This window comes from Sylvia atricapilla, chromosome 2 (assembly GCF_009819655.1).
Source record: "Sylvia atricapilla isolate bSylAtr1 chromosome 2, bSylAtr1.pri, whole genome shotgun sequence".
NCBI lineage: Eukaryota > Metazoa > Chordata > Aves > Passeriformes > Sylviidae > Sylvia > Sylvia atricapilla.
Window position 1 is genome coordinate 89679254 of NC_089141.1, and position 12462 is coordinate 89691715.

At 40.0% G+C, this 12462-nt stretch overlaps 1 protein-coding gene across 4 annotated transcripts in view; it reads right to left on the reverse strand.

The window, feature by feature from the left end:
- Window positions 1-397: 397 nt before the first annotated feature.
- Window positions 398-12462, reverse strand: part of MCF2L (MCF.2 cell line derived transforming sequence like) — a 95713-nt gene continuing 83648 nt past the window's right edge. For 2 of the 4 annotated variants that reach the window (XM_066313804.1, XM_066313805.1), the window contains exons 22-32: window positions 11940-12161; window positions 11324-11416; window positions 10771-10849; window positions 10555-10627; window positions 9241-9356; window positions 7582-7641; window positions 7157-7231; window positions 3703-3830; window positions 2976-3088; window positions 2746-2849; window positions 398-2618 (exon numbers count right to left, since the gene is read on the reverse strand). In XM_066313804.1, the coding sequence (XP_066169901.1) occupies window positions 2524-2618; window positions 2746-2849; window positions 2976-3088; window positions 3703-3830; window positions 7157-7231; window positions 7582-7641; window positions 9241-9356; window positions 10555-10627; window positions 10771-10849; window positions 11324-11416; window positions 11940-12161 (1158 nt within the window). In that variant the 3' untranslated portion in view covers window positions 398-2523. The remainder of the gene's footprint in view (window positions 2619-2745; window positions 2850-2975; window positions 3089-3702; window positions 3831-7156; window positions 7232-7581; window positions 7642-9240; window positions 9357-10554; window positions 10628-10770; window positions 10850-11323; window positions 11417-11939; window positions 12162-12462) is intronic. The other 2 variants (XM_066313806.1, XM_066313808.1) reach the window with 2 other exon arrangements.

The following is a 12462-nucleotide window of genomic DNA, read 5'->3' on the forward strand; positions in this document are numbered from 1 at the left end:
GGCTTGATGCAGACCTCCAACTTGCTCTGCTAATACCACAGGATCCATGGATACACAGCTTTCTTCGGGAAAACCCAACAGTGATGTGCTCTCATTCAGAAAAGCATGTGTGGGGGAAAAAGAGAATCAATCCAACTACCTGGCACTGGCTTTCATTTTTTATCCTCAGCCTGCAGACAGGCTTTAATTCCCTAGTGCCAGGCATATGATTCTAAATGAGACATGACCACAAGGTGAAATGGTGTTTTCCTGAGATGGTGCCAGAATGAGCAGGCTGAGGATTTGAATAGACAGACCTGGTTTTCTGTTCCAAATCCTAGAACCTCTCTTTGTTTTAATATGATACCCATAACAACCTTTCAAGACTTGGAGACAAAATAATAAACCCTGGAACATGTCTATATAAAGGCATTCAGCAAGAAGTGCTGAAATTTATTCAAATTAATTACAGTAGAGATCTCTGACTTTGAACTTCTAATTCACAACAGCAGTAAAAAAGGAAATGGTGAAATGGGTTGTATTAAAGTGCAATGATGTGGAAAAACCATTGAAATAACACAAATGAGGCTGCAGTGAGAAATGAAACAACAGTCTCATCCAAGCAATGACAGCAATATATAAGAAAATTATGTTACAGATAATTTACAAAATAACTTACATAGATGAGGATAAGATAAGCTGAATCTCATGTTGCTATTCCATTGTTAAATATCAGACTAAATATTCCTGGTCAGCACAGTATTATATGGAATAATAAAAAAGATCAGAGGATTTCCATGTTGAAAAAGACACCTGAAGTAAAACCCTGATCAGCACTTATATTGCAGTACTGCAAGAAAACTAATTATTTATGAATTGTAAAGTGACACATTCAGCAGCATGAAGACTATAAATACATCTTTTACATTGATACATCATATCTACACACATATACATATCTACATACACAGATATATACACACAAGCATATACATGCATACATATATGTGCACACATATATGTGTGTGTATATAAATGCTTCAATTTGTGCTGACCATGGTCAGCTGCATTTTGATTGCGTCTGGGTTAGGGATGCTTCTGCATCATTCTGAGGAGTGTTTGTCATTTAAGTTTTCTAATCTGCAGCCTCTGAAACACAAAATTCTAATATGGCATAAAGACAGAATTCAGGGCTCAGCCATCAGTGAGTCTGATGATTAACAGCAGTTCCCATTGACATAAGCTGCTGTGCTTAGTGCTTCTGAAAAGTTCTGCTGTTTATGTCCCCATTATTTTTAAATAATACAGTGCATGAATCAGTTAAAAACCACTTTTAATATAAGCAAAAATATTTGAGACTTAGTTTTGTACTGTTTGTAAGGATGGTGTGCAAAGAATGTCGGACAAAGTAAAAATGTACATCAGCTTACATCATACCCTGAAAATGGCAAATTTAGCATCACTCTTCCTTAAAAAAATTTGAAATACTTATCTGTAGCATAAATCTGACTCTGTGTTTTTTTTTTCCCTCCTGTGCTCCCCTTTTATAGAAAAAAATATGTCACTGGGTTTTTTTTCTCTTTCAATTAATCTGGAACAAACACCGTGGACTAAAAATATGTTGGATTTCCAGCCCTCATAGAACTGTTTGAAGGAAGGCTCTTGACCCATAGTGTAGTTAGAATAGCTTCCTCTGCCTGTTGTAAGAGCTGAAAGTACCCATGCAATTACTGTTTATTAAAAAATCTTTCAGTGAATAACAACATTTGTGTTTCATTGTGCACCTGCATAAGGAAAAAGATACTACTAAATTGCCAAGGCTATGTAAACACAGTGATCTTGGTAAAGAATTTGGTTGTGAGGCTAAACAAAATACCTCAGAAAAGAGCTATTCCATTGCACATGTCACTAAAATGTTGGAAAGAATTAAGTAATAGTTTCTCTTGATGTTGTTGTGGTCAGTGAATTGGTCATGTCTGCATCCCAGTCTCCAGGAAGCAGAAGAATATCCTGAAAACCCAAGAGAAAAGGGTGGACCTAACCTCCTCCTCGTTGCCGTCAGAGTCCCATTCATTGCACTGATCGAGGTATGTCCTTGGAGACAGGGTTTCTTGGGGAGAAGAAATTGTAAACTTGGATTTATTTTCCTCATACCTATCCTGTACAGAGTAATTTGTTTACAATGAGCGTTTAGCATTGAACACACTTTGTTGGCTCACATTCAGATTCTGTCTGTTACAAAATGATACAGTTCTGCAGAAACCTGACTGTGTGTCGAGGAGAAAGCACGCTTTCTGCTAACAGCTCTTCCGAGCAGAAACCTCTAAAAAATCCTATTTCAAATCATTTAACTTTTATTTACAGCTTCACATTCCATGCACTTTTCATTGGGATCTTCTGAGAGAACCTGTAAAAGTCACCACTAAAATACTCAGAGCTGGCAACAGTACTGGTGGTTCTCCAATAAAGTCCAATGTCCAGAACTCTGCAGCAAAGGAAACTCTCCAGATTTACCTTCCAGGGAGGTGGGATGAACATTTCATATTAGCCCTTAATGTCAGAGAAGCTGGTGCTACTGACATTGCAGCTGTCACTGCAACTTGATGATGTGCTCAAATTGCTGGAGGCGGTGCCTGATTCTGGGAAAAGAAAGGGAGAAAAAAAAACCCACAGGAAAATATTATATAGTGGTTGTTTTTCATTACTTTCTTTGATAATATGAATCTTTAAAGAGACAATCGTCTTATTTAAAATAATATAGCCTACCAGAGCTGCTTAAAGATTGAACTGATTTTGAGTTGCCTATGAGCGTCAACAGATTGTTTGCTGGAATCCAACCTTCTCTACCACTGCTCAGGTTCTTTACAAACCTAAAAAATCATAAAAAAATTAGAAGTCAGACTTATTCATCTGATGCCTTTGAAAGTTTTGCCCTAAATATCTGCCTTCTAAACACAGTTCTGCGTATAAAAGTTTCCAAACACAGATCTGCCTACCAAAGTCCATCCTCCCCTTCACGAATCAGTTGAACTAGATCTCCACTTTTCACTGTAAATTCTTCAGAAATTCCTTTGTCATAATCAGTCACAACTGTATATTTACCAGGAGTCTAAATGCACACAGAGAAAAGAAAACAAATTATTTCTGTTGAGTACTTTAAGGTATGTTGCGGCTTTTGTTACGCAATTATAATACTTTTCCCTTCTTTCTCATGTACCTACATGCTGAAGATGGTATAAATATACATACTGTGGCATTAAAATTCTGCTAACTGATTACACGCAAATTCAATACATTAATTTTCATTCTCTGAAAAACATTCATGAAATGTTCCCACTACAACAATTAATTCATATGGCTACAGAAAATAAGAAACAGAAAACCTGGCAAACCCACGCCATGGTGTCTGCATTGAAGTCTATTGACATGGTAACTGAACAAGTAAGTCATCTCCTGATGACTGTATCTCCTGATTGCTGTATGGTGGCACAAGCAGCCACGACTCCCTGGGCTGCAGGTGTGCAAAGGCACACAGGGACCTCCTCAAGGGACAAACACCCAGCTGATTTAAGAGAAGGAGTCCTTCTCCATTGCCTTGGGAGTTCTGCCCAGCTGAGCATTTCAAGGCACTTTCCCTCCTGCCAGCTTCAAAAGCATTCCTGTATCCCGCCACACTGCGCTGGTATCACTTGCTCAGCTCCATAGGAAATAATTTCTGGTTACCAGCTTCATCTCACCGCCCCCTCCTCCTCCTTCTTCCTCTGCATCCGATGAATTCAGCGGTTCCTCAGCACTAGACCAGCCGTCATTTTCTTCGGATGCATCAAGAGAATGGGAGGGTTTGGCCCAGCCTTGGGGAAGGAACAGCCAACAGTTAACTTTGCAGCAGTGAGCCACTGACTGGGAGAAAGCTTCTCCCCACTGAAAAGCTCTTAAGTGATCAACACAAACAGAAGAAAAACTGACACAGGGAGGTTATTACAGTCAGTGCGGGAAATTCACTGCTGGCAAAAGTTGGCCTGCTTCCATCTGAGTAAGTGGAGTTGTGGAAATGCATGGCAGTGAATTTAGCCCTTTGGATTTATATAAAGGGAAATGAATGGAGAGAATGCAAATTTCCAACTGAAAAGAGAATATTAAAAAATTTGCATAATAAATACATATACCAAGATAAATGAGGGACAGATAATCTTTTTTCTTGAGAGGAAGCAAAAGACAGGAACATACACTTCTTGGGAAGAGGCTGAACACACAGGGTTGTCACCCAAAGCAACCTAACCAGCTTGCTGGGGAAAGGGATGGATAAGTATTGCCTCCTTCACACTGTTAAGCACTGTCAAAAAAATTCCACGCAAGTTAGCCCATTTTTTAAGAGGGCTGACACAAGAACACTTAAGTACTCGGAACAACCTTGGTGTTAAAACACTGCATCAAACACCACAACAACAATCTCCTGCCTGTCATTTATTGCTTTTTCTCTCTCAGGGTGAAGCATTTAATTTACTCATAAAGCTGAATCATATCCAGAGTGCATAAAATCCTCTTCCAAATAAAACTACATCAGGTTTTATTAGTGGGATGTTTTACACCAAGTTCAGAACCTGCTAATAAATGTGTTGAGCTTATAACAAAAAAAAAAGTCATAATAAAAGAGACAAGTATTTGTAAGCAAACTTTTGTTTCAGTGAAACTCAATGAAAAGAATGAAAGGAAGAATAAATCTCCCATTTTATGTAACTATTAGTTAAATTGAGAAAGCACCAGCATTTTTGCTTTGCACTGCTCCTGAGGCATTTGTCACACAGCTGGTCATGCCAGTGCATTAGAAAAAAACAGAGCAGCATCAGAATAAAGCCAAAGAAACCATAGAAAGGAATCACACCCAGAGCACATCAAACAGAGTGGGACTTTTACCTTGCCTATGCTGCTGAGTGACCTGCACAAGACTGGAAGTACTGACCCATTTAGCCCTGTCCAGCGTTAAGAATGAACTTCTATCTGTGAAGAAACTGAGTAATAAATGTCTGCTGTATTCCATGAAAATTTCCTTGGAAGCTTACATCTCGTAGTTGGCTGGTTGGACACAGCTGAAACCATTTCTGTTATTTCAGTGTTAAGAATAATGCAACAAAAGAAAACTTGGTTTCCCCTAATTGTTCCAAGCTCTCATTAGAAACAGAACCAATGAGTTGCACAAAAGAAAAAGAAAGTGAGATCACTCTAAGTGCCTGTAACCTCATACTCACTGGGTAACAGCTTGGGTATGTTTTGGGTACATTTTGGGTAACAGCTCTTGTTCCTCAGCCTCTTTCTTTTTTTATATTGTGCTGATGTGCTAAGAGCTGACTGGCCTAGTCCTGCCATACCAATGATACTACTTCTCAGCAAGCTGGCATCCTACAATTAACAAGTCTGTATAAAAGCCCAGCTCCTCCTGGGAAGGGAGGTGGTCACTATGGTAGTATTCATGTTAGCAAACCATGGGATTGAAATCATGCACATTTAATCTGTGTGTGTGTGTTCTGCGGGGTGGGACTACATCAGAGCTCCCTATAAAGGCAGGAAAGGTAGGAAAAGGGTAGGCACATCTGAGAAAAGACAAAACCAAAGACAAAATTCAGAAATTATTTTAGATATAACAATGCCAGGTAAACCAAGAATTCATTAACTGCTTCTCTTCAGAAATAATCTGATAGGTTTCTTAAAAGAGCTATGATCAGCCTACAACATGTAATTCTGACACTAATTCACATTCCTTGAGCTCACTTTAGCATAAATCAGAGCAATAAAGCAGTGAAAGGAAATGAATGGGGGCCATGTGCTCTGCTGTGGCCATCACTTGGCATAGTTTCATCCTGAAATGCCTGGGTCATCTCCCTGCTTATCCTTCTTTGAGCTGGGGAAGGAGAAGAGATGAAGTGGCAGAAAAGAGATTGGAAGGTGCAAGACAGAAGGAGGGGTTAGTAGATGTTTTAAATTAATTTACTTGGTTTAGCAGTTTCATAATGTAAGATGCTTCTGGGACAGAACACCAACTCAGATAAGCCTGTTCCAAGGACACAATAATTTTACTGCAAATCAAAAAGTAATGATCAAGGAATGATCCTTGGAAGATTCCATCATCTGAGGAAAAGGCCATAAAACATACTTTTCTTTCAGACATTTTTGGGCCCTTAGGATTTCCATGGTACCTGGAGATCTCAGAGTTTTGCCTGCTACCTGCAGAAGAATAACCTTGTAACTCTCCTATCCACCCTTGTGGTGTTTCTGCACGTGTCTATCCCAGGATTGCATTGCCTGCTGCTCAGCAAGGTGAATGGTGTTGCAGTTTTCCCAGCACAGCAGCTGAGCTTGCACCATTCCCACAGACAAGACAAAGTCTTCAGAAACCTGGAGAGGAGGCTGATGGTAGGGATTGAAATAGCTTCACCTTTAGACTAGTATTTTCTAAAGGAGACAGTGGTGGAAAGAGCCAGGAGGAGAGGGACTGCTCTCCTTGTATCCTCTACTACTCTAGTTAATTAGCCCTAGGGATTTGTACTCAAACTTTCACCATCAGTTCTGCTGGTTAGAAATGGGTTGTTTAATTGAAATAGTTTCCCATTCTCTGCTTAGCTATGAGTTGAAAGGACGGGAGGCAAATTGCTGCAAAGGGGTTCAGTTAAGTCATCTGGGCTTCACAGGGCAGTAGAAGCTGCCTACTATCACCCAAAGAAAGATGCAACAGGTCTGTGTCTGCAGGAATAAATGCAGATCTAAAATGGAAATTCCTCATGACAATTATATTTTTGGAAATATTTTGCCTTTTTAAAAGTTAAATCCTTTCCACAGGGGCCCCAGTGACAGGAGGATTCTAACACATGGAAAACCATGGTTGCAGAGCAGCTGTAATTCCATTAAACATGGCTTCTGGCTCTTTCTTCAGCAACAGATCTCTTTCCTCGTCTTCTAAAAACAAGTTACCCATATGCTACTTTATTCAAACCAAGGTAAAACTTCAACCAGTTGTGCTATCAAAAACAAAACCAATATATATAGACCCACTTGGAAAAACACAGCTGATGTCAATACTCCTGCACACAACAGCATCATACAGGTATTTTCAGCATTCTGATATAACATATAATGTGAGGGATGTGTGGGTACTTGTGGAGTACAAGATGTGGCATCACTGTACCTCTTAAACCAAAAGGAGTTGGGTCACTCACTACTTCATGCCGTTTGGCTTTTTTGTCAGGACTGGTAGGAGAAGCTGCAGAAGGATGAATAGGTAAAAAAACATAGAAGAGAGATATTGAAGAACTGGAAAAAAGAGAATAGGTGGGTTGCATGCTAAATACCTTTGAGTTTACACTGGAAAACAAGTGGATTTCTGTAATCTAATTTTAGCTGTCACTGGTGCTTGGCAGCAGAAGAAATTAACTATTTACAAGTAGTTATTTGAAGATAAATTGATGAATTTATTTTACAGTAATAGACAAAAATATATGTAAACGTTTTTGAATTGATTAGACATCAACTGAATACAATTAACTTCAATTTCAGACAAACATTACCAAATTAAGCAATCGTTTTTATGTAAATCTAGTGCTACAGCAATACCTGGTCCTGTAAGAAGGATCATTGGCAATGTCTGGCTTTTAGCAGAAGGAGATGGAGTTTCTGTCAAGGCAAGCATGGGACATTAGTGCTCACCTCAATAGCATTAGATAACCAACCCTGGAGTCTCTCCAGAAAGAACTCAAAGGTAATTGGGTTTTAAACAGGCAGTCTGGAAAGATGCTTGGGGGGAGAAAAAATACCATGCTGTTCAACAAGTGAAATCATCTTAATGCAATTCAGAGTGTTCAAAGACAGCTCTTCAAAGCAAGAAGTGACTGTACCACTGTGATTACTTGGCAGGAGGAAGCAAGAAAAGTCTCAAACTCTTATTGCTTGTTTTAGGAAAAAAGAGGAAAAGACCATTTCTGGAAGAATAGGGAAATTCTTACTTATTTTTCTATCCAGCAAAACAACATTGTCAGACACATTCTGCTGTAGTTATTTATACTTTAAGAATTTTGTTAGCAAGGATGCCAATAAAAAAATCCTCTGAAAAACCTTCACAGAATCACCTTGATTCCTTTTTGCCAAGTACTAGTGCATTTGGGGCAGATCCACTGAAGCTAGAAGCAGGCCAGGTGTCTGGTCAGAAGACAACTTCCTTCCTCTAGTTTTTCTACAGGAATGGGGCACTATAAACTCTGTCCTTGGCCTTGACAGTGAGATTGGAGGCACTGGAAACCACACTCCTCTTGCATCCCCACAGCCCCACTTTTCCTAGCTGCATCTCCCCCTCCCACTCTGGAGCTGGCTTCTCTTGAAATCTCCCTGTCAGAGGCACCAACTAAGGAACCTAGCTTGACCTTGCAAGAGCAAGCTAGTGTGTACACTGAAAACCCACCACACTACACACACATACGAGGTGATGCTTCAATTACAGCCTTACACAGAAAACAGTCTAGCCTTTTTTTAAAGTTACCTTTCTGACTTTTGAGGTTAGTAAAGCCCTGCAGCGTAAAGCGCTTTTTTGACAGGACAGAGCATTCTGAGGTAGAGCTAGTGTTGTCTACAAAGGAAGAGAGAGACACAGAGAGGGAGAAGGCCATGAAAAGATCAAGGCAAAAAGTCATTTGCAGCTGTGCCAAGGAATCTGCATATTAGGATGAGAAGGGACAACTGAAAGTCCAGGTACAACGCAAGTGTCTGGTTGCTCTTGCTGTGCAGGGGCTTGTACTGCCACTGGTTTAATAAGTGATTTCCATGATGGGAAAAAAATTAAAGAGAAAAAAACAAAACAAAACAAATTCCTCTTAGGTCAGGTACTGCCAAGAAATTCTTTCAGAGACAGGGAACCCTGATAAGCTGGGCAGCTTTAAGAGAAGACCTTCTGCAGATTTGGCCTCCTAACAAATAGCTCCCACCTGCCTTTGGCTACCATCCATTCAAGATATCTTTGGGCCTATCCACACCACACCTGGAATGCAGAAATCAATCCCAAGCTAAGGGAAGATGGGACCAGCATGCTAGCTAGTGCAGCTTGGGGCAGCACATTGTGGGTGGGCTGCCTTAGGGTTGAAAACAGCAAAGCTCTGCTCGTTCAGGAGTGCTGCTGCCTCCCCTGCACTACTGTGGCTACTCTGCTGGTGGATCTGCCTGAGCATCTGCAGTGCAGGCATGCTCCTTGCAATGAGAGACCACAACATTTATGGGCTAACTCACCTTTGCCTTTCTCGGGGTACTTTGGTACTACTGTAGTGCCACAACCTTCTACACTTGTGAGATCAGCTTTCTTCTCCTCCATTTTTTTGGTATTTCTGAGGTGGTTTCGTGAAGGACTGTTTATTAGAAGAGAATGAAGACAATCAATCCAATGACAGGCTTTTACATACATATATGTAGGCTGAAAACCCTTTATTTGTTACTTCCCAGACTGTAGCTCCCAGGACTGAAACAGTCATTGGTGATTGTGCATTTAAAGACCATGAGAATATATGAATGAGAAACACCTCTCCTGGCTAACTGCAATCATGTGTACTATGGTAAGTGGGAGTTACTGGAAAGATGGCTCAGGACAACTTCCACTCACATGCAGCTAACAGGCTCCTCCTGAATATACTAGGAATAAAGTAAGAAAGATAAAGGAATAAACTCCGCCTCTCAGTAGCTCTTAGTACAGGAACAGATGAGGGACATTGCAGTGGATTCCCATCTGGGAATAGGATAGAAAAAGACACTCCACAAATACAATGTATCTGGGAAATTCTCCTTGAGCAATAAGTAGGTACATTAAAGACGCAGGGCAGAGAGCTACCAATACATACTTGAGCACACACCATATGGATATGAGCGCATGGGCTTATGGATAGGTATATGAACACATACGAAAAACCAGACTGACTAACAGAGGACAAAGAGAGGTGTCAGGCAAGGGCAGAACAACAGATGGGAACGGAAAAATAAGAAGGTTGGTATGGTGAGGGATGGAAAAAAAAAAAAAACCAACTTCTCCCAGAAAATGGGACACTGGAGGAATTATCACATTATTTAGGTTAAAAAAAGTAAATTGGAGCAAAAGAACAAGAGACAGAGAAAAGATACAGCTGTGAAAAAGACAAAAAAGAAGGTAACATGACATTGGAAAAGGAAAAAAAAATAAAGGAAAAGAATAGTGAAGAAAAAAGCTGCTCCATAAAACTTTCTTATCTGGACTGTAATGTATATAATTAGCTGCTCAACAAGCAGGCACATAATACCACCAAGATTTTGGCTGGTGCAGAAAATTACATTTCTGTGGCATTCTCTATCAGAGAATGTTGTGGCAGAACACATGCTACTGCTGCTCAGTTTAACAGTTCTGGAGATGTATGAATTCCAGGCTTTACAGCTTTATAGCAGGAAGAAAACTAATCCAAAACCTTAAAACACAAGGACCAGTGTTAAGGGGTAGAAGCAATGAAGAGCTGCAAATCAGATGTATTAGTATATAGCATATAGTATATACAAGATAGCCAGGTGATGTGACAACATACTTACCTTGCACAAGATGATGCTGGTAGTGGTAGAGGTAAGCTCTGTGTTTGTTCTAATGTCCTGTGCTGACTAGCTTCTGTAATGGAGGAAAAATAGAATGATTGAACTTTATTTGTGTCCTACACCGGGAAGATCTACAGGGCAGAGTCTCAAGATCAAAAAGAAAATAGATTAAAAAAAAAATGAAAAAGAAAAAAGAGAATCTCCAAAGGATTTTACCTCTGCATGCTTGTAGTTGACTTGTCAGCACTTTTCTTATTTCATTTACCCAAGTAGCTTTAACTTCAGGGGTTGGTGCCTACCCAAAAATAAATACAATCAGCCATCAAGCACAGAATAGTTATTACACAAATAGTTGCATGCCAAAGCATAGCCTCAGAGGAATCATTCAAGAGGGACAGACAAAGCTCCCTCTCCAGTGCTTCCATGAACAGAAACTGGTTGTAGCCACTGAACAGGCTGAGGCAGAGGCTGTGTATGTGCTACAGCTAAACCCCATCTCCCAAGCCATCCACTACTCCAGTGACAGCTATAGTAATGGTGTATACAATATTCCCTATGGACATTGCAAGATGTGATTAATTTATCCCCCAGAAGACTCTTCCACTGATATATCATTTAGTTTTCTTTTTTCTCCTACATTTCCTCATCACACTCTATTAGTGATATAACAGAGGGAAAAAACCTCCAGATCTTCTTAGGGTTAGACTCCTGCTCCCTTTTTTTTTTTTTTTTTTTTTTTTTTTTTTAAATGTAGGGCCATGTTATTTACCTGTATAATGTAAACTTCTTCCCTTGCATTATACCAGATTTCAAATTTTTTTGCATCACCTTTGACATTTTCTGTTATTCCAACCGCAGCCATCTGGAAGCAAAGAGAACAGAAGCTGACCTACTGCATTGCAATTATGTTAAAAACAGAAGCAGGCAGCTACTGGTATCCTTTGGTACCTTATTTCTGAAAAGGAAAACCCCCTCTGGCTTCTTGCACAAGGAAAAGAATAGCTAACAATTTGTGATCTTTGCATTGGAGACAAGAGATCCAGTGCATTGTAGATCCTGGCTGCCTTGGAGGGAAAAAAGATTTAGGTACATTAGATTGAGACTGACTTGTAAAACATCGCTTTTAAAATCTACACCACTAAATCCTTCAGGATTTTTACATTACCTTCCCCTATGTTTTCTGTGTGATTAATGCAACAGCCATTCGGCTGGACAGACAGCAACACAAAATAACACAGACCTACACCACCAGTCAGGTTTGTCTGAAAGAGTGAAGTTCCCAGTACAATGCTGCAACACAGGTTTGCACAGATAAAACTGGAATGTTGTATTACTACAGGCTAAGCTCTGAGTACCTTGACCATCAGGATTGATCAGTGTCTTACATTTAAGGAGTGTTTGTAGCTGTAAGAAGGTGCTTTCTCATATCCCTCTCCATTTTCTTCTCGCTTCTTACAGAACAGCACTGCTTTCTCATGGAGGAAGAGGTGTCGCTGCATTGGCTTGAAGCGTGCCAAATCTTTCACCTTTGTGTGACCCTTTTTATGATCAGTCCAGACATTGAAGGATCCCTGCATTAAAAGCTTGCCCAGCTCATTCAGGTTTCCCTGCAACAAAAACACCAGTGATATTTGTAACTCCAGAGATAACATCAGATTAAAATACAGACTCTGAACACGTCTTTAGAAGTCTGTTGTTGCAAATAATCTCTCATATCAGTGTTTATTTTTGATTTAGAAATGTAATAAAGTCCGTGTTGAATTTTTACATGTAATTTTCATTGGCCAACCTGCTGCAAGCTGGATTTTACAGTCGAGAGTACCAGCAGAGGCACAGAGAACTATGCATAGAGAGAGGGAAGCAGAATACACGTTTGGTTGTTTGATTTTGCCCCCCAAACTCTGTTCC